Raw genomic sequence first — 20144 nt, 5'->3', positions numbered from 1 at the left:
TTCCTTTGGTCCTTCTTCCACCAAGCTTAGCTTAGCTGTAGTTCCTGGCCTGATAATGGAAAGCAGCGTGGTGTTGTCACTTCTCAGGAGTGTGTGTGTTGAGAGGGAGTGAGGTCAAGTCATTTCAGATGCTAAGTCTCCCTGTCTGCTGACATCGTGATACTCATTAGTTAGAGCTCTCCCTTTGCTCTCTTTTATTTTAACTCAATTCTGTCACGCACAAGCAATCAGATAAATCATGCACTTGCATCAAATTTGCACACACATACACATATGCACAGAATAAATTGTGCACAAACAAGCCCTGTGGCCATCTAAAGGGAAAACACATGCGCATTCACACGCATATGTACCAGTTTGGGGTAAGTAGGCCAGTGGGTTAAAGACGATGCTGGTAAGTTCATGCAAAGGATAACGGGTCCCCTCTGGGAGTGGGTTGTGAGATCTAAGCTTTACACTCACAGAGACCCTTCAAAACATATTGATCTAATATTCTCTTTCAGAATCTGTGCCGGTTGCACTGGCAACTTCTCCACTGTTTATTTCCATTTTGTCCATCGGTAGAGTAAACTTCTTGACTCTGGAAGCTTTTACACCAAATTTTGTCTTTGCAAAACACACTGTTACTCAAATCTTCAATATAAGCGTACAAGATTTAGGTTTTGTTAGTTTTCCGCTGATCTTCTTCTCATCTTTTCTCCATCTCACGTGCACAGACAGTGAATACAGGGAAGCTGAGGATGAGTAGGAGGAACAGAGAGCTGCTTTGTGTCCTTTAGGAGCCCTATCTGTGAAAGTGGGGGCGAAAATGTGCATGTGTGTAGGTGCTTCTCGGTCTGTGTTTACATCTGTGGTGGCATGTATGTCGGGTGTATTTATGCTTGTATCCATGTGTGGCGTTTGCTGGGCAGCAAGGTGACTGTGAGTTTCAGAAGAGTTACACCCAACTGGCACAGTGCCCGTACTCACCCACCAGTAAGATCAAGATGTCTCCCTCGTCGGCACAGGCCGGAGAAGCCATCAAAGAGGATCTGATAGCAAAACCAGTCTGCCGCTACCTTTATGAAAGTATTTTTGACCATGCATGCGTGTGCATATGAGCATTCACCTTGTTTAGTGGCTCGTCTTCTTAATGTGGGGTTTTCTGAGTAAACATTCTGCACAATGCCGTTGTTTAAAGAAGACTACGAATGCTGTGCTTGTTGAAGGGACGGATGTGGTGTTTCTTTGTGTCATATAATCTGTGTCTCTGAGAGAAAGACAAACAGTCCTGTCCCAGATTTTCCTCACAGCCTGGCAAGCTGGAGTAAATGCTTTTATGACCATAGACAGATACCTGCTCCCTGACTTATGGGAATCACTAAATTCCCTGGGATACACAAGCTGTTTAAAGACCATTCGGAATAAGATGATTTACCTCCAGAAGAAACTTCCGGACATGCTTCTGTGTGCTTGATCAGAGTAACAGACATAGATGGATGCCTCGTCAGACTTGTTTACCTAAAGTTAAACCCAGCCATGCTGTCTGCTTTCAGTTGATTACTGTGATTGTAAGTGTAGGGTTGAGGCTAATTTGCCGGCCGTTAGCCACCTCAGTACTTCAGAGCCACTGCTCATTTGACTTGTAGTCTACAGGCTCTGAAGAAGATCTTAAAGGAGGCGCTCATACTTAGAAGGTGCCAGTATGGAAATATTTTACTCTCCTACCCAAAAAAGAAAGAAAAAAGTTGAACAAAAGTATGCCTGATCAGGAAGCATGACTACCAAACTGTAGGAAGTCCTGTACATTCATTTTCTAATATCTGGTTGTGGAGATAGAGGATGATACACATTTCTCCAAAAACAATTCATTTCCTATTTATGCTGCACATCTGCAGATCTCTAGATTTCATTTGTCCAAGTGGCAGCAGGACAAAGTTCAGACTTCAGCTTGCTTCTACTGATCTGCTTGGCTAATGTAAACTCTTGTCCAAGCAAACTGGGTCTGTAGTAAACTAATCTATTTAAAAGCCACCTGAAATTCTTCCATCACTGTAAAAGATTGGGTTATTACACAATAAACTTAAACTCTGGATATCATAGATGAGCTGAAGGGAAAAGATTTTGCAAATATATATTCTGAAATGTTGTACATGTAACTGCAATTGCATGTATCACGACATGTTTTCTGTACTTCTTCTCTTTCTGGTAAATATGTCTCAGATTATACTTTCTCTTCGCTTGGGAACCTAATGAAAATCAGCCTCAGCCAGAAGTGGCACTAACACTTCCTCAAAAGTGGCCAAAATATATCAAACTAAAGAGTTTACCTCAGAGATGCACCCTTTGGTGGTTTTTACTAAGGATGTAGACTATGTTTTACTGTGCTCCCTGCATAAACCTGCACATCAGTCAGAACTATTTAGATGGTATTATTTAGTCTTCTTATGGAACATAGGATAATAATTGACCTTAGCATAAAGGAACACTTGATAATTCTTGGTTACCCTTTAGTTGATCTTAAGGTTTCTTGCAGATGGAGAGTAAATCTCATTTTTCTCTCTATGACCTTGATATGACATTAACTTATGAACCCTGCTCTGGTACATCTTTTGAGAATCTGTTCACTACCCTAAGGCAAACTGCTGACCCTGTGTGCAGCTTCATGAATTATAGCTGCCTGAGTACATGGAGTTAATGAATCAGGTTATCTCCTACTTGACAGTTAAAAAGAGTACAAGAATACCTCGTCACACTAACTAGGGTGACAACCACTCCCCTGACTTTAAATGAATGCTAGCTGGAGAGCTGCAAACTTGTTGTGATTCCAGTTTTCCCTCTGTAGAGGCATATAATCTGAGGCTCATCTTTATTTGGACATCTTTATGTCTTCAGATGACTACACCTGCTTCAGATATATACATAAGCACCAACTGTGCAGAGAAAGCAACTGTAATTGCAGGTTTGAGGAGCTCAGCAGCATTTTGTGTGTGCGGAGAGGTTAAAAACTGTGGGGTTATACATGTTTTCTCTGTGGTTTCTTTTTATACTTGGCCAAACCTTTTTTAAATTCAAGGTCAAAGTTTTCTGTTTCTGTTTTTCTGTTTTCCACCCATGCCTGTTTTTCCATGTGTGCTTATTTGTTATGCTGTATTCTGATTATGTGAGGCAAACCAACAGGTGTTTGCCCTGAGTAGAGGGAGGAGCATGTTAACGTCATTGTAATTGCATTGTGGAATTCTTATGTAGGTGTTTTTGTTTTGTTTTGCGAGGAAATCCAAGCTGTTGTCAGAGTACACCACTGCTACCAAGTGGTGTTCAGTAACATTTAGAGCAAGTATTGCTGGTTTGGGTACTTGAAGCAAGTCGTGACTTCTCTGTTGGGTTGTTTGTGTGCACACAAACACATGCACGTGTGTGCACACGTGATTTTGTTTGGTTCCACAGCGGGTATGTCTGGACCAAGGAATGTATTTTCTACATGAGGAGATTATAAAAACATTACTTGCACTGTCTCAGCTCTGTTTTTCTGTACAGATCTTGTTTTGCCTGTCTAGTCTTATTAGTTTTGTACTCAAAGTTCATCAATATTAATGATAACAAATGATTGTTCTTAGATGTTGACATTGTGCCCTCATTCTTTTCCCTCTTCACATTTTCCAGGAGAAACAGGACCCGAGCAGTACCTCTCTGCAGCTTCGTAATGAGATCCAGGTAAGCGGAGACATTATGTGGGTAAAAGAGATACAGGTGCATGAAAATAACACGTCAATCTGGACTCAGTCTCACAGCCATCTCCGTCTCTTTCTCCTCAGGAATCTTTAGGCTTCAGCAGCGAGGTTTCCACCCCTGAAACAGATAGAAAGTATGTACTGTATTTTCTACTTTATCACTATAACGTGTCCATAACCAAAGTTGAGGCTTGAAATGTGCACCCGGTGCATGTCCATATAACCTGCATATCTGGATGTCAACCCATACATGCCTGGGCACAAAATCATGAATCACAGATGAACTGTGGGTCCACAGATAAAGATGGAGAGAAGCAAATAAACATACACAAACCTCCTGATGAGTCATAAATATCTTGTATGAGAGATTGTAAGTAAGGTACTGAGATTGTCCTCAGTTGAAGCTGTCCTCTTTTCTCCTCTAGTGGATAACATCTGAGGGTGTGTGTAAGTTGTTTGAGTGAGCAGATGACAGGGGTTTAGTTACAGATTTCCCTGGTTGTAGATAAACTCATCAGATGACAAGACTTAATTCTGTTGTAGCATGTAGTAACTGGAAATGTACAGAGCATTTCCAACAGCTGTGTACTCAATGCATTCATATGTCAAGAAAATGAAAAACCTAATCTGCTTGACAGCTCAGAGTCTCTCCAAATTTGACAAAGTACAGATGGTGATGTTGAGCCAGATCTGTTTTTTTGCCTAAATTTAGGTCGACACAGTCCATAGTAAGGGCTGCTAGGATATAGGAATACCTGCAATGTCATTGTTGAATATGATAATATGACTTGTGATATCTTAAAACAATAAAAAAAGATAAATAAATAAAATAAACAAAAAAAAATGCTTCAATAAATGGTGCTTATTTAGAGGAAAATCAATTATAAGTTTAAATATCTTTGTGATGTTGATATTGTGCATTTTTATCTTGCAATAGTGATTAATTTGGTATATTTTGTGCAGCCTTGGTAAATAGTTCATGTGACTGCAGTTAAATTTTCAATTATCAGCCCAGATTGGGTTGAGGATATACACACCCTCAATCTGGCCAAATTTGTGAATCATCACTGGCCTAAAGTGGCTCATTTTTCATGAGTTGCTGTCACAACCCAGCCAACTGTGTTGACCAACCTGAGTACCTAATGACTATTATTATGGAAAATCTTAACTGGGCATAAAATTATCCAGCTTTCTCTATTCATAGTCATCACTAATATGATGTAGTTGGTCTTCTAAGCCCCCTTGACCACATCTCTGCTGTGTGGTTAAAGGAAACAGGCGACTGTTTCCTCAGGCCGACCTGCTCAGCTCAGCAGCCATTCTCTGTTCTTTGGCCCTCTGCACTTCCTTCCTGGCTTTGTGTCCTGCGGGATAGAGGGGGAGACACAGAGGGTGATGGTCAATAGATTACAGCAAAAGAGCATGAACGAAAGAGCAGGATATAAAAGTGCATGGGTGGGGTTTCTTTTTGCTGGATCCTGTACCACAAAAGTTTGGGTTTTCGTTTTTGCACATCAGTGTATTACATGCACATTAAGTTTCCCCACCGTAGCCTTACATGAGGGCAATGTAATGCAATTTTATACACGATTAAAGCAATCCAAGTAGCTGGTGGGCAAAACAGTTGTATTGATGTCAAACAGAGTTACATTTACTATGTTTCCACACATTTGGCCCCTTTATTGGTCTGTTTGTTGGGAAACCAAAGATTAAGAACAACAAAGTTTTTTCTTCTTTTTTTTTTACCACCACCGAAGATTCTAAATATTAATCACTCGGTTTCTTTATCTTGTTGTATTTGATATGTGTGTGGCCCCCTGTGGAATTATGTTCATGTGATGACCACGTGCTGCAAAGGAAATGCATACCATAGACATGATCTCTTTTCCCATGGCTGTATATGTTGCACAGGCAAATGCTGAGGATGATGAGAACCAGATGCCAAATTTCAAGTGACATCTCTCTGCTGTTGGAGAGAGGCCCTAAAAGAAGACCATAACTGCACTATATTCTGTCTCTTCTTCCTGTCAGGCTGGTTTCTTTCTGTTTTGCGTGCACCACATGGATACTTTCAGATCATCTTTATCATAAACATCCAGTCTTTACTAGTATTCAGGCTGTCTCTTATGAAATTGCTCTGTATTCATTTCCACACACTCTTCTGGCCATCTTCCAATAAAAACATTTCAAGTGTAAAAATTCAAAATGAACAACTTTATATTCTCTTCATCCAGTTGACATTGTTTTTAAAGCTTTTTTTGGACAAAATAACAAGCATCCATGTTCTTAAAAGCCCATTTTGTGAATATATCCTTCACTTCTAGCCCCTCTGTTGATACCCCCAACACTTCTCTTTATAATGCTATTTATTGTCCACTTTCAGCTGTGCTGAATGAATTTCAGGTAGTGATTTATCAAGTGCAGACAAAATGATAGACAAGCCCCATCCATTTCTCAGACACATTCCTCACAGCGCCACAAAAAGAACACTGATGCAAGCTGTACAATGGATTACCCTGATTTCATCTAGAGGCTGTGCCACCTCTCTGCTTCTTTGTCTCCCTGTTACAAGATGTGGGCACAGCTCCCATAATGCCTGGTATGCGAGCAGTGATGACAGAGTTGCTTTTAGATGGTTAAGGGTCTTGAGCTGGGGACTTCCTGTTTTTAGACTGCTATTGATTACAGAGAGGAGGCAGCTGGCTTATCAGTAAGGTTAACAGAAAAAGTAAATGGATCTTGATGAAAGCACACATGTGCACAGTGGCAGGATGCAAATAGTAGATTATTGGCTTCAACACTGTAGAACAGCACATTTAGAGGCAGTCGAGCTACTGGAAGCCCAGCTTACGTGATAATCGGATGGGTTTGTTAGCTGTGCCATGTGAAGAATCTGATCCAAACAACAGTATCATGTTGAAAAACTTAAGCACCTTGACAGCATATTTACCACTTTTAGCTCTGTGCTACAGCCCTCATGGAAATGTTATGGGCTGAGTGAAGAGGACGTTCAGCAGGAAATTGCACGCCCAATTAAAAAGCAGTATTTTGTCAGTTCTGTGTTTTATTTATATGCCTTTATTCTTCCCTGCTCTGTAAGCTTCTGCCCTTTCCCTTCCATGAGACCTTTGTAACCAATGGCCCCTAAAGAGGTCATCCTCATGTTCTTCCTGTTGTACACTGCCTCTGTCATACTGTCACCTTTCATTGTTTCTACAAAAACACCAGGGATCGCTTTGCTCCAGGTGGCTGGCCATTTAAACACACAAACACACACAGAAACACACACAAAAGAGAAAAAAAACATTGTACAGAAATACATGGCCATTGTAATTTGATCTTAGTGCAATAAACTCTAAAAGTTGTCTGTGCACAACAGTGCTTTTGCTTTCAGTGAATATGAAAAAAAATGTGTAGAGCTGCATTGGTTCATGCATATGTTTATGGGATTGTCTCCTTGTTTAGGTATTACTGGAAGTGTGTACAAGCTCAGCCAAAGTTAAGTTAGATTTTATGTAATGCTCACGGTAAGTTAGCCTCTTCTGCTCTTCACATAGAAAGGACCTAAATGCCCCATGCTAAATGCAAAGAGCAGAACTGAAACAAAAGGCATGACAAAGATTTAAGGTTAAACCAATTAAGCTGGCAGCGACACAATGCCTTCACTGACAACCTCTTTGGAAGACATTGGGGCACTTTTAGAGTGTGTGAGTGCACGCATGCGTGCACTGCATGGGGGGTAAATTTATAGAGCATGTGTTGTGGGGGGCAATGCTGCCAGAATAGCTTCTATTGAGTGAGTTCTTTTAGCATTAGCATTGGCCCTAGCCTATCTGAGAGGGGGGGTGTGGAAGGGTTAGGGGTAAACCATACAGGCCTCCATTCAATTAGCATCTCATTATGTTGCCATGGCAGCCAGGCTATAAGCCACACAGAGATTTTCCATTGCAACAAGAGAAGACAGCCATGTTTGAACAAACATATGTTCTTACATGCACATACACACAGACATGTAGCCACTAGAGGGGAAAATTAACTGTTTCATTTTGGTTTTGATCCTGTCACATGCTTTTGCATTGCTCCACTGGCAGCCACCTGTCTGTAGCAGCTGTATACACATGTGCAACTGGCTGAATTTACGAAAGATGTGTGAAAGTGGGGAAATAAAAACCAGTTGGTCCAGAGGCAGTTGTCGCCTTAGTAGATGCAGATAGATAGATATTCTGTTATTTCTGCTTGTTTATTGATTTCACAGAACAGCCCATCATTTGTAGCCACAACTACTTATCATCACTCCTACACTTCTACTCACAAACACACCTGCAGGGCATTCATCATATCACAGGCAGAAATAGTCCTAAAGCTTCACTGACTCTTCACCATCGTACGCTGCCAACTTAGCCCAAGTTTTCAGAAGCTACTTTGAACACAAACCTTTGAAGCCCATCCTTTTTCTATATAAAGCAGACAGAAATAGATTGCTTGATGTGGTTTCTCATCTTTGTCAGAGCAAGGGAGAGCCAGCCATGATCTAACACGCTGCTGAAGTTGCTAGAAAATAGGTTGAAGTTGCTCATATGTGACTTTTTGATTGGGAGCTGAAAGCAGTTCATGTTTTACAAGCAGCTTTTAAATTGTTATTTTCTCCATGTTAGTTCTGGTTTATGCACATGTCAGGGATATTTTTTTTTTCTTTCACTCAAATATTTTCCATCTCTGTCTCTATTTTGCCCTCAAGTCTCCCTCCTCGCTCCCTTCTTTGCCACTCTTCGCTCTCTTTTCCTCGTGACTGTCTATCCTGCGGAGGGAAGTGGAAAGGCAAACAGGCTGAGTCTGCCCTGTGGTCTCTACCTCTCCGCCTCCAACTTCTGTCTCCTTCCTCTGTTTCTATACTTTCCATCTTCTCTCACTTGTCTAAATGCCTCTGCTCTTCACTTAATTTTGTTTACCTTTCTCCTTTCTCAGCTGTTTCTTTAAGAGTTAGTCTTCAAAACATCTGTCTTACCCATTTGTTTTTGCATCCTATCATCTCCGTCTTGTCCCTGTCAAACCTCAGGAGCCTGGTTCGTGATTTCTTAAGTGCCATTACTGACCCCAAGTGGCGAATTGACAGAACTGCAGCGCCCATCATTCATGCTTGAACTGAGTTGATGTGCCTTTTGCTCTGCTGTTACAAGACGAGTATAATTGTAAACAATATCTATGCTTCTTTAATTTTAGAATCCCCCTGCACAAGTCCAGCTCTGAAGATGGATCTGGAGGTAAGTTATGATGCAATATTGACCTTTATTATGTTTTGTTGAAAAAAAAAATGTGTGCAAAACTTGAATAAATGGACAGTTAGCTACCACCTTTAAAACAGAGGTTTCAAACACACTGCCACTACCAGAGGAGTAGCTGTCTGTAAAGTTTATTCAATTCTACAATGTAACTGAAGCAATTCTTTCGTCCTTTAGGAAAGTGGGACAATAAGAAGAAAAACAAATCTTTTTGGCAGAACTTTCGAAAATCCCAACACAAACCCGTGGCTCGACAGTCATCCAAAGGTTTGCGTGGCTCTGATTTTCACATCCAAATTACAAATGGCACACCCTTCACGTTTGCCCTTTTGTTGCTTGCTGTGATCAGGTGAAGATATTGGCTACGTGGCCAGTGAGATCACCATGAGCGACGAAGAAAGGATACAGCTGATGATGATGGTGAAAGAGAAGATGATCACTGTAGAGGAAGCTCTGGCTCGGGTAGAGATCTCCTGCCTCATCTCTTTCACTTTCTCCCCCTCTCCTCAGTGACTTGGACCGTCCCTTTAATCCCCACATCCCCTCACCTTCTCCTGGATTAGATTATAGCCTCTCCATCCTTTGTGCTTCATAGTCCTGCAATAGCTCTGCCATATTAAAATGACTTACACTTACTAACCTCTCGAAGGCCCTATATTTTAACACTGCATTGTCTTATTCACATACACACACACACACACACACACAAACTCCAGAAAACTGGTGTGTCCAGAGGTTCAGCATTCTGGGAATTTTAGGGTTTGAGCTCCTGGAGTGTGTGTGGGTGTGTTGTTCAGCTCACACTTATGAGCTTGATGGTCAGTAGATCAATAGCCCCACCTCTTGGAGGGATGCTGTGGTGCATTTGGGTTTTTCTCTAGTTGGACATGGTGGATAATCTGTTGGCTTTCCTATAAATTTTATTTCTCTTTCATTATTATCTGACTTTCGATCAATTTCCTTTGATTCTTTACTCTTTTCTTTCTACTTCTACTTCTACTTCTATTTTCTGTTTTCTGTCAAAGACAATCTGTAATGTCTGTCTCCTGGGCAGCATGACGGGCCAGCAGGAAATGGGAAGCTGGATTGCACATGTTATTTGTCTTTCTTCATTTTGTTTTTCCAGGATGTTGATGATCTTTTTTTTTCTTTTTTTTTTTAACTGATAAATAGCTTGATTGATACAGACTGAAACCGTCAAAGCAGATGGTCTAATCGACCTCTGTGGTCTGTATTCACTCTGTTTTTTTCTCTCACTTATATGTAGAATTTTTCCAGAATCAATTTAATCACAAAGTACAAGGTTGCTGCATAACATTTAGATTTAGGTATTTTCTCATAATTCATTCAGCTTTTAAAAGAAAAGTTTTTTAGTGTGACATTTAATTTACCATAATATGCAAATGACTTTCTCATTTATTCCCAAATTCAACATACTACATTAAAAATAACTTCTCTTGTCACCACATCATGATACGTTAGAACCATAAACTCATGTTTCCAGCTCCATCAAATTTTTGAACATCTTAAGAAATGATCTGATAGACTGATCCAGACATGTGGTGAGTTTTATATGTTTTAGCAATGTGGGCCTGTGCAAACTTATCCCAAACACTGTTCTGTGTGGGTGCAGAGCTCATCAGTAGCTTGGCTATGACCAGCCAATGTAGTATTGATATGCAGGGCTCCAGATGCTCTGACATGGTTTAAGAACCTGTATAGGATAACATGTGCAGATACAGTATTTCTAAGGATATTATGTGTCATTGTCAGAGTATTCGAGACATTGTTCCATTCTTTTAATGCTCATACTGATATACTATATCAGTTTATGGTATACTGATACCATAAAGCAGTCCAGCACCAAACAGTTTTTACGCAGACACAGATTATAGACACAAAACCACAAAAAGTTTAGTCACAGCCATAATACACAAAACCACCTCCTACGTGTCTGGACCATGATGTTACATGTTATCAGCCATAATGTAAGATTGTACACACCTTCAGTTGTTAAGACAATGATGAACATTTTATTCATTGTTACACTATATACGTTTTCATGCCATCATAAGAAAAGTAAATTAAAGTGAGATGTTGGTTTTAGGAGATAAGAAGTTAGGGATGTTGTAAGAGAACAAGCTTCTAGAAACACACACTTTTAGTGTTTGCTTACCCAATGATCCACCAACCCCAGGCTGCAGTGTACACCCGGTGTGAATGAGCACTGATGAACGCATGTTTCTCAATGGCCTGTTAGTATATAGAGAGACACAGCATGCTGTGTGAGAGTGGGTGGCCCTCACCCTGTTCCTCTGCCTCTCTAAACTCTTCTTCTCCATGTAGCTGAAGGAGTATGAGCGCAGCAGACAGTCCAGCAGTACTGAAACTGCAGAGTGGGCTGACGGATCTGCCCCCACTCTAAACCAGTCCTCAAACTGCAATGTAAGTACATCCCTCCCTGTTGCCCTCACACCTCCCAAATCTCCCCCTACCCCTCCTCTAGTTTACCTCTTATAATACTTTTAACTTCCAGCTTTATTTTTCAGCCAAGAAGATTATGATGGAGAACAGTGATTATTAGTTTGAACTTTTTTTTTTTTATAAATGTGGGTTATCTAAATATAATTAATGCCAGTTAAACTGGTTTTCCTATAGATCTCCCTATAAACTTGGTGTCCTCAATCAACTTTTCTCTGACCTTCCTCTACTTTTATCTCTCCTTTACTGCTCTTTATTCATGGGTAAACCACAACTTTGCATATACATTTTCTCCACCATGTCATACACAGCTTAATGGTAAGCGGTGTAGCCTCTGAAAATTCCAAGCCCAATGCTTTGCTTGGGTTTCGGAGGTTGCCTCCAGTATTGGCAGTCAACAGAATGAGGTTTGCACAATTTGCTGATAGTGCTCATCCATATTTCATTCATTGGTTTGGTCCCGTAACAAGCGTCTCATTTGAAATGTGTCCCGACGAAGTCAGAACTGCCTGCTCAAATGGCAGGGAAATTGCCTGATGGAAATTTAGGTCAGCTCTGTTTATATCAGTCGGATTTGTAACTTGTAGAAAGTTGAGTGGAGAGGTCGACATAATCCAAACCAAATCTCTGGCGGCAGATTGTGTTAGCAGTGGTTGTGTCAGCTGTGATCCTTGGAGAGAGGAATTCAAAACTTCCTCTGATTACCTTAAAGAGTGCTGAGACTTCTGAGGATACTGAATGTCGGAAAGTCAGTTCCGTAGCAGATGCTTTGAGTTGTGGAGCTGGGGGCTCATTCTGTTAGCTGTGGTTTGTTGTTTGGTGGCAGGCTGTTAGTTTCATGTATGTGTGTGTTTTTGCTGGTGTGCCAGGCTGCCTCAATGTAGATTCAAAACTCAATAGCTGTGAATTTTTATTAGTTTTCTATTATATAAATTAGGGATAACACACAGTCACACATTCTTGCACACTGACCCACTTTTTTTATACAGGAAGTGAGTTTATCCAAACAAATAAATTCCAAGTTATCTGAAAATAACTCCTCGCTCATGTGAGCTGTTTTTAAATGAGTGTCGTATTCCTCAATAAAAACTACTCAAGTTTAGTTCAGAAAACAGTCCAAGTTAAGTTTTTGCTTCTTGTAAATGTAAATGGACACTGAACCATGAGACAGATATCCATTTAGATCCTGTCCATAATATGCATAATTATAAGTTAATATTCTGGTATCTTCACTGACTTGTATGCTTGATTTATGCATTCATATCACACAACTTACTTACTTCTTACTGTAACTTAGTCCATGAATAAGGATTAATGCAAAACAGTTTCCTTACACCATCAAGGGTCCTTATTAATATTTTTTACTGGGTAATGATTGATTACTTCCTTCCACATGAAAAGTAGGTCAATTATGGCATGCACAACCTAAGCCCAAATCCTATGTGCTATCTAGCTCTTTGATGTTAGTGTGCTTATCATATTAATTAGTCTGTCAAACCATGTGTTACCCCCTCAGCTGCCAGTTGTTCACTTCCTGTTGGAAGAAAAGTGATCGATTGGGGATTGTATAAACACAAGACGATTGAAGAGTTACAGTATTGAAGAGGTATTGTGTGGTGGAATACACAGTTTGGCTCTGGAAGCAAATGCCGGAGGCAGAGAGGAAACAAGGGAGATGGGGGTGAGGGGGGATGAAGATAAAGGCATTACATTTGTCCCCAAGGCCCAAAAAGGGGGAGCTCTGTCTCTCCTCTTGCCCTGAGTTCCAAAATTGGCTACATCAGGAAATATTTCCTCTCTGCTGAGGCCTCTGTTGGTGTCACATACTGCCCCCTCTCCTTTCCAGTGATTGGAATTAGGTCACTGCCAAATCCAAATAAAGTTTTTGCAATTGTATATTGTTGTGTTTTTATATAGAAAAACATGAGTAAATGGTACGTGTTTAAAGCAGACTTATGTGCAGTATGTCAATGCTTTGGCTGCTGTGTTTTTTTTTTTTTCTGATGCTCTTTTTTCGCCTGTCTGTCCTACCCTGGTGATCTGAGCCTGCATTCCAGGGCTGGCCATTAGTGATTTGGGGGCCAAGGCAGGGTCAGAGGGGCTCAAATGCTGGATTGTTCTCCATGCACAACACGCCTTTTCTCTGCTAGCTATGCGGCACGGCACTTCCAAACAGTCCCTCATTCCTCTGAGCTGAATTCACTAGCAGGCTGCGTCTGGCAGCATGTGCTCAGGCGCACAGATATTATTTTGGATGAAATGTGCCTTAGGATGCAGTCAGGTCACAATCAATTTCCTGCTTCTGTTCTTTCTAAATTTTGGGATTTTACCAAAAGAAACGTTGCAGTTCTTTCTTCTATTAGGTGGTAAGTTTGATCTCATGGTTGTTCTTTTTGATTGTGAAGATGTAGTGCCTGATCTGTTTTATTTTGTACAAAATAAAACAGTAAATAGTTGATTTCTATTAGCAGAAGTTTGACTCTTTAAGGTTAACTTAAGGGACTTGTGAGGCAAAATCTGTTGTGGTGATTAAAATTTTCCTTTGACCTCATTCCTTTCAGCCTCTTTGATTGATGTTCTCATACATTTGGCTCCTTTTCAGTATGTGTCCATTTCTCCCTGTTTATCTGGTAGTTTGCATGGATGGTGCTACTTGGGAATGAGCTGGGAGTTTTATATTATTGCCACTACTTTTCACTCCACTTACATCAACTTATAGTTACCTTAACTTCAGCCTTTTTGCAGTTTCTTATCAGTTCTGTGGAGTAGTGTTTTTATATTTTCTAAAATGAATACCCTCTAGTTTCATACAGGTTGAATAGCATTTTGAAGGAGTCAGTACTTCAGCCAGAATTGTGTGGTTCGGTTGAGAGATCGTCAAGGCTTAGGGCTTGGAGGATTTATGGGTTTCAGGAGCTTATATCTGCAGGATTGCCAGAAGTCATATGAATGATAATACTTTTGCTCTGGTCTGCTGGGCTGGCATGTAAAAAAAAAAAAGTGATTGCAGACCTCTGAGAGGGGTGCAATACTGCTGAAGGGGACAAGGTTTGAAAGAAAAAAACTGAAGTGAGAACAAAATGGTTGATATGTTGTTTTTTGTTTTCAGTTGGAAAAGATAAGAAAAGTTTGGTTACAGAATCCTGCTAGCAGAAAGGAAATGTCATCCTGCCGTGTTGGTGATGTGCTGGTGTGAGGCTGTTTTTTTTTGCAAACACTGTCAGATGTTTGCTCCAAACAAATCACAGTTGTTACCATCATCCCTTGTATACTCCCACTATACTGTCAATAGCCTCTGAGTCAAGCCTGTGTCATATTCTGCAGACAGCGGTTTCTTGCTCTTTTAGGGTTCACTGCTACAAGATGAGACTGCATTTTATCAGACAGCGAGCTAAGCCCTGCAAAGCTGGTGTGTCTTATTGTGGTCTGTGCATGCATTCAGGTCTTTCACTTTGCAAGTGATGCTTGCAGTATGCAACAAAAGAGGAGGTGTTGCTTTGGAAACCAGTGAGAAAAATTAAACAAATTAACTGCAATAATGATCGTGTGGTCTGCCAGACAATCTTTCTGCCAAAATTTAACTCATCATCACTCATAGATGCTGGAGGAAATGTGTGCAGCTCAGCAGCAGAAATGTTTGTATGTGTGTCATTGTGTTAGTGATGTTTGTGAATAAATGCCCTTCAATATCCTCTGGAGGAATGAGTGCAACAATATACCAAATGGAGCATTATGTCACCCAATCTTTCAGATTTTTTGTCATTATTTGAGTGCATTTCATTTTGTGTTCATTAAGAATGTGAACCTCATACAATGCAGTGGGCCACCATCCCTCTAATCCTCCATCTCTCACCTCACTAACTTTGTTTCCATCTTATACAGATATGTTAAAGTATAAATATTTTTTTTACGTCTTTTTCTTTATTAATTTAAATCTATTACTGTTAACAACCATGTTTTACCAACATTTTATTTTAAGAAGTGAGTCCATTTTACTCTTTGCCTTTATTTTACCCCTATCGTGCTCTCTTTCCCACCAGTCTCGTGAGCAGTCAGATGATGAGCAATCCGAGGACTCTGTGAAGTTCAAACGGCTTCACAAATTGGTCAATTCAACACGCCGAGTCAGGAAAAAACTCATCAAAGTGGAGGAGGGCAAGAAACATGCCCCTGAAGGTCTGTGGTTCTGAAAATTATCAATTCTTTATTTCATTTAGATGCATTTGTTTTTCAAAAATTGCCCATGATAACTTTTTCCAGAATATGGCGTTTTTCCTGATGGCTTTTTCCCCAAACCTCCGTCATGTCTAAATCTTTTTGAGTAACCAACTATCTCACTAACTTGTTTCTATCTCTTCTTCTTTAGATTTTCTGAATCTGGAGACACCACCCTGCTGTGAGGACAACAAAGCTCTCTATACAGGGGTCCTAAAGAAGCCCCTTTTGCCCCAGGAGGCTTCTCTGCCTTCTCTCACCCATGATCAGCTCTCTTTGGATGGAGACACAGACAGCCTGACAACCTCCCCTTCCTCCAGCAGCCTGGATACCTGGTCTGGACACAAGCTGGTGAAAACCTTCAGTAAATCTTCCAGTACCCACGGTCTGATCCGCCCCCCCAGGAGAACCCCGGCTGGCTCCAGTGCCCTGGGAGGCTCCATCTCTGGCGTGGCTGGCAGTGGCTCCTCCTTCTCAGAGCTAGATGGCTGTGGATTGGACGATGAGGGAAAGCTGTCACGCTCCACAACAGATGGCGAGATGAGGAAGGCCCTGAGCTCCATCTCCCACGGGGTAAGTAACAACGAGGCCCTCTACGCCTTCTATGGCCTCACCAAACCTCGCCCCAAACCCCATTCCCAGTCCCGCCTTCTCATATCCCTGGATGATGGTCCGCAAGGCAGCCCCAAACATCAACCTGCCAACCGGCACCATGGCAGCTGGACACACCGGAAACCTGACCCCAACTACGCATACTCCACCAAGCACCTGCTCTACCAGCGCTCGCGCAATGCCAAGTCCCCCATCTCCCCCCTGTCTGTCACCCCCTCTTCACCTATCCGCTGTGACGTAGCCAAATCAAAAGGGTTTGGAAGTGGGGGAGGGGGGTGGGTGTTCCCCCCTCGCAGGCTGCGAGGTCGAACGGCAGTCAGTGAGCTGAACATCACCTATGTGGTAGAACGGAGCCTGTACGGTCACCTCAACTGGGCCCAGCTGGTCCGCCCAGTCACCCTCAGCCGCACTGAGCGGCGCTGTCTGTTGGAGGAGGACCGCGAGGTGGACAGGAAGTGGGCGGCCAGCGTGGACCGCTGCACCAAGCGTGTGCTCTTGCGCATCCAGCAGAAGTCTGTGAGTTTAGACCATGAGGTTCAAATCGGCCGCCGCGTGTGGGCAGGACTCGGTTCTTTAAAGTTGCAGAATAGCTCAGAAGTTAAAAGTGAGAGTGTAGAAATATTTAAAACCAAATGAGACACAAAAGGTATTTTGAGCAGTGTGTATAAAATATAAAAGTAGATAAAAAAAAATAAATAAAAAAAACATTGGTTTACGTGTTGTAAATGTCATAAGCTGGCACACCTGCCTCAGACCTTACTACCCTTTAGAGGAATGCATCTTTATGACCTTTAAGCGAATGCCTTTGGCTTCAGGCTTTTTAATTCCAGCTGAATATGAAATCATTATATAATATGCTGTCCTCCACTTGGGAGGTTAAGTTTCTTAAGAGCGTTTTATAAATGTCAGATCCCTGTGGAACACGTGCAGTCGCACAGTCACCGATCACCGTGGGGTGTAGGAAATGTTGTGCAAGCTTGGACCACAGCACATCGCCTCAAAGACACATTCACTGAATGGCCACATTAAGTCAGCTTCATTGACTGAAAAGTCTGCATATCTACTAGACAGAGGACAGAAACTTTCTCATCATATCTTGATTGTAAATGTGAGTTTTAGTTTTAAACAGCATGGTCGTTTGGCAGGTAGCATGCGAAGTTTCTCATGCATTGCTTGTGCTCTCCAGCAGAAGAAATGGCTTATAAAGAAGGAGAAATAGAGAGGGGGTTAGTGATATAGTGGTGCTATTCTGCAGCTTTGAGGGTACCCGGATCCTAATGTGTTCTGGTCAGATCACTGGAGGTCGCTCTCATACAAAAACTCTCCGAATCCACTTTTTTTTGTTGTTGCTTTTTGTCCTCTTTTATGGCCCGTGCCTCAATTGCAGATGTAGCTTTTTTTTTTTTTAGTTTGGTTTTTGTTTTTTTTTCTTGTAATTTTCTCTAAGAGACATTTTTATCTGGGTGCATGTCCATTCCATTGAACATCGCCATCATATTCTTTTTGGACATCTCTTCAAACATGCTTGTTCTGCAAACTGCTTTTGCTGGGAAGCTGTGATGTGGACTGCAGCTGTGGACATGCAATAAAATGACAGTTTTTTTTTAATGTTCTCAATGTGCACTGCTTACCCACTTGGATATTCTCCCAGGGTTGACAAAACTTCCAGTGAAATAGTTTAGTAAAACAGAAGAGAAATGCAATAAAAATTTTCCCCACCTCCCCAAGATGTTTTATGTGAGTGTTCATGTCTACATTTTGTGTGTGTACGTAGTCAGGATCTAGTTTTCATGCCATAGCTCACCTCTGTGTAGTAGGTAGCCTTTAAAATCATTAGACTCCACAGATGAAACATTTCTCTTAATGAAAGTGTTTCTGAAGAAAATAATGTGTTCTAAGCAGCTGGCCTATATGTTGTGTATATTTGCATTTCTCATATTTAACCACCAAACAAACAGCCTCAAGCTGAAATGCAAAAGAATATATGTTGGCTTGTAAAATGTTATTTTAGCTTTACCACATCAAGAGATGTTTGCGAGTCTTGTATTTTCTCCAGGGAATAAATTTTTAAAGAGCCAGCAATATAACTCCTCATTTGCTTAGGATCATACTATAGAACATGATTTTTAATAGTTTGTTACATCATGTCTGTTGGCTGTCCACAGTCCCATATGACATCATGCCCTCACATATGTACAAACCATACTCCCATGTACATTAATCAAACTGCCTGTGTCATACAAAGCATGAGTCATTGTGAGCAGACTTGAGTGGGCATGGGTGGGGGAGGTTTTCTAACCTGACCTTCTGAGTGTGTCTCATTTGATTGTGTTTTGGCTTCCCCACAGAGAACATGCAGCTTTGGTGGCTTTGACCTGTCCAACCGTTCTCTCCATGTGGTCAACACAGGCTCAGAGGCAAATGTAAGTGCTGGCAGCTTCCAAAATGGCAAGAGGCTTTGAGGAGCGCAAACTGAACTTCACCGTCACACTGAATCACCTTTTCTCTGCCTTTCGACTCCTCATGCTCCTTTCTGCTGATCCGTTCTCCTTTGTCTCTCTTCTTTTGCTTCTCTTACCTTCCTTGTCTCTGTCCATCCTGATCTCATTCACTTCTCCTTCTTCTGACCACAGAATAAAGAACAGGAGGCGATATACAGAGAAGTGGTGAAATCCCCCACCACGTCTCGGATCTCACTAGGCAAGAAAGTCAAATCGGTGAAGGAGACTATGAGGAAACGCATGTCCAAGAAATACAGCAGCTCCCTGTCTGAGCAGGTTAGACAAGGGCACACCTGAACACACACATGGATGCATGCATTCATAGCTTTATTTAATCTGTTAGTGTTTTTTGGGATTATGCATGTAATCCTTAAAGCAGTCCACCACCTGCAAAGAAAGAAATGTTTCCCATGCTGTACAAATATTTAGATGATGTTGTTCAGTGGAAACCACATGTCCACAAGCTGTAGGATGGGTGGGAGTATTTGTGTTAGTTACAGAGCAAACACAAATCAGTAAAACACTTTCACATTTAGATTTCTGTCTGCTTTTCCCTCCTTTGGGCTCAGTATGTTGGGTGGAGTGTGTGCTTCATAGTGAGCTCATGTAGTGATGCAAGTGTCCCCTGGGCTTGCTCTGATTGTGGAAAGTAGAAGGCGTAAAAGGGTCGTCTCACCCACAATGCCCTAATGTTTCTGGGTGTTCGGTGGCTTTACCACTTGTCCAACTCCACAGTTTTATGGCTTCTTGTAGTATGCAGTCTTCAACACTATGACACTCTAATGTGACCTACATATCCTGATGTGTCATGGAGTCATCAGTTGAGAATGATTATAGACAAATGTACTACTGGTATGTGTATGTGAAAAATAAGTAAAAATAAAAATGCTGTGCTAATGAAATATTAAGTAAAAGTCATGCATTGAAAATATTATTATAATTACATATGTGTTCATTTAAAAGCAGGGTTTTGTTTACAACTGCAACATTATGTCATAATCTGATTAATATCCCTAATAATCACTGCTGCCCTGCTTGGTTTGTCAATTTCTAAATAAAGCGAGAAATGCAATTATGATAATTATCAAATTAGTTAAAATGTCAATTAACAAATCAATCAGTCTGCTAAACATTTTAGTTGTAACCAATCATGTTTTTTCTTTTTACCAAACACTCTTTTCCATCAGCTTTGTTTGAGATGAGCTTGACACGCTGCAGTGTGATGGGGAGTGAGCTTGGGAGTTTAGAAGGGCAAAATTTGCAGCACATTTTTAACACAACCTTTTGGGTTGTGGGAAAAAAAAAATCATGTTTTAGTAAATATGGGAAGGCAAAACTTCTGTGGA

General features: G+C 41.2%; 1 protein-coding gene across 8 annotated transcripts in view; it reads left to right on the top strand.

Annotated features, from left to right (window-relative positions):
* The window catches only part of sash1a (SAM and SH3 domain containing 1a), a 148730-nt gene that overhangs the window by 115925 nt on the left and 12661 nt on the right, over positions 1 to 20144 (top strand). For 5 of the 8 annotated variants that reach the window (XM_041975955.1, XM_041975957.1, XM_041975959.1 and 2 more), the window contains exons 3-12: positions 3643 to 3693; positions 3795 to 3844; positions 8931 to 8971; positions 9167 to 9256; positions 9339 to 9451; positions 11336 to 11434; positions 15511 to 15646; positions 15837 to 16258; positions 18646 to 18720; positions 18931 to 19074. In XM_041975955.1, the coding sequence (XP_041831889.1) occupies positions 3643 to 3693; positions 3795 to 3844; positions 8931 to 8971; positions 9167 to 9256; positions 9339 to 9451; positions 11336 to 11434; positions 15511 to 15646; positions 15837 to 16258; positions 18646 to 18720; positions 18931 to 19074 (1221 nt within the window). Of the gene's footprint in view, positions 1 to 3642; positions 3694 to 3794; positions 3845 to 8930; positions 8972 to 9166; positions 9257 to 9338; positions 9452 to 11335; positions 11435 to 15510; positions 15647 to 15836; positions 16814 to 18645; positions 18721 to 18930; positions 19075 to 20144 lie in introns of all 8 variants that reach the window. The other 3 variants (XM_041975954.1, XM_041975953.1, XM_041975956.1) reach the window with 2 other exon arrangements.

This window comes from Melanotaenia boesemani, chromosome 22 (genome assembly GCF_017639745.1).
Source record: "Melanotaenia boesemani isolate fMelBoe1 chromosome 22, fMelBoe1.pri, whole genome shotgun sequence".
Taxonomy (NCBI): domain Eukaryota; kingdom Metazoa; phylum Chordata; class Actinopteri; order Atheriniformes; family Melanotaeniidae; genus Melanotaenia; species Melanotaenia boesemani.
Note: the sequence above shows the minus strand (reverse complement) of the source record. Positions and strands in the feature narration are given on the sequence as shown.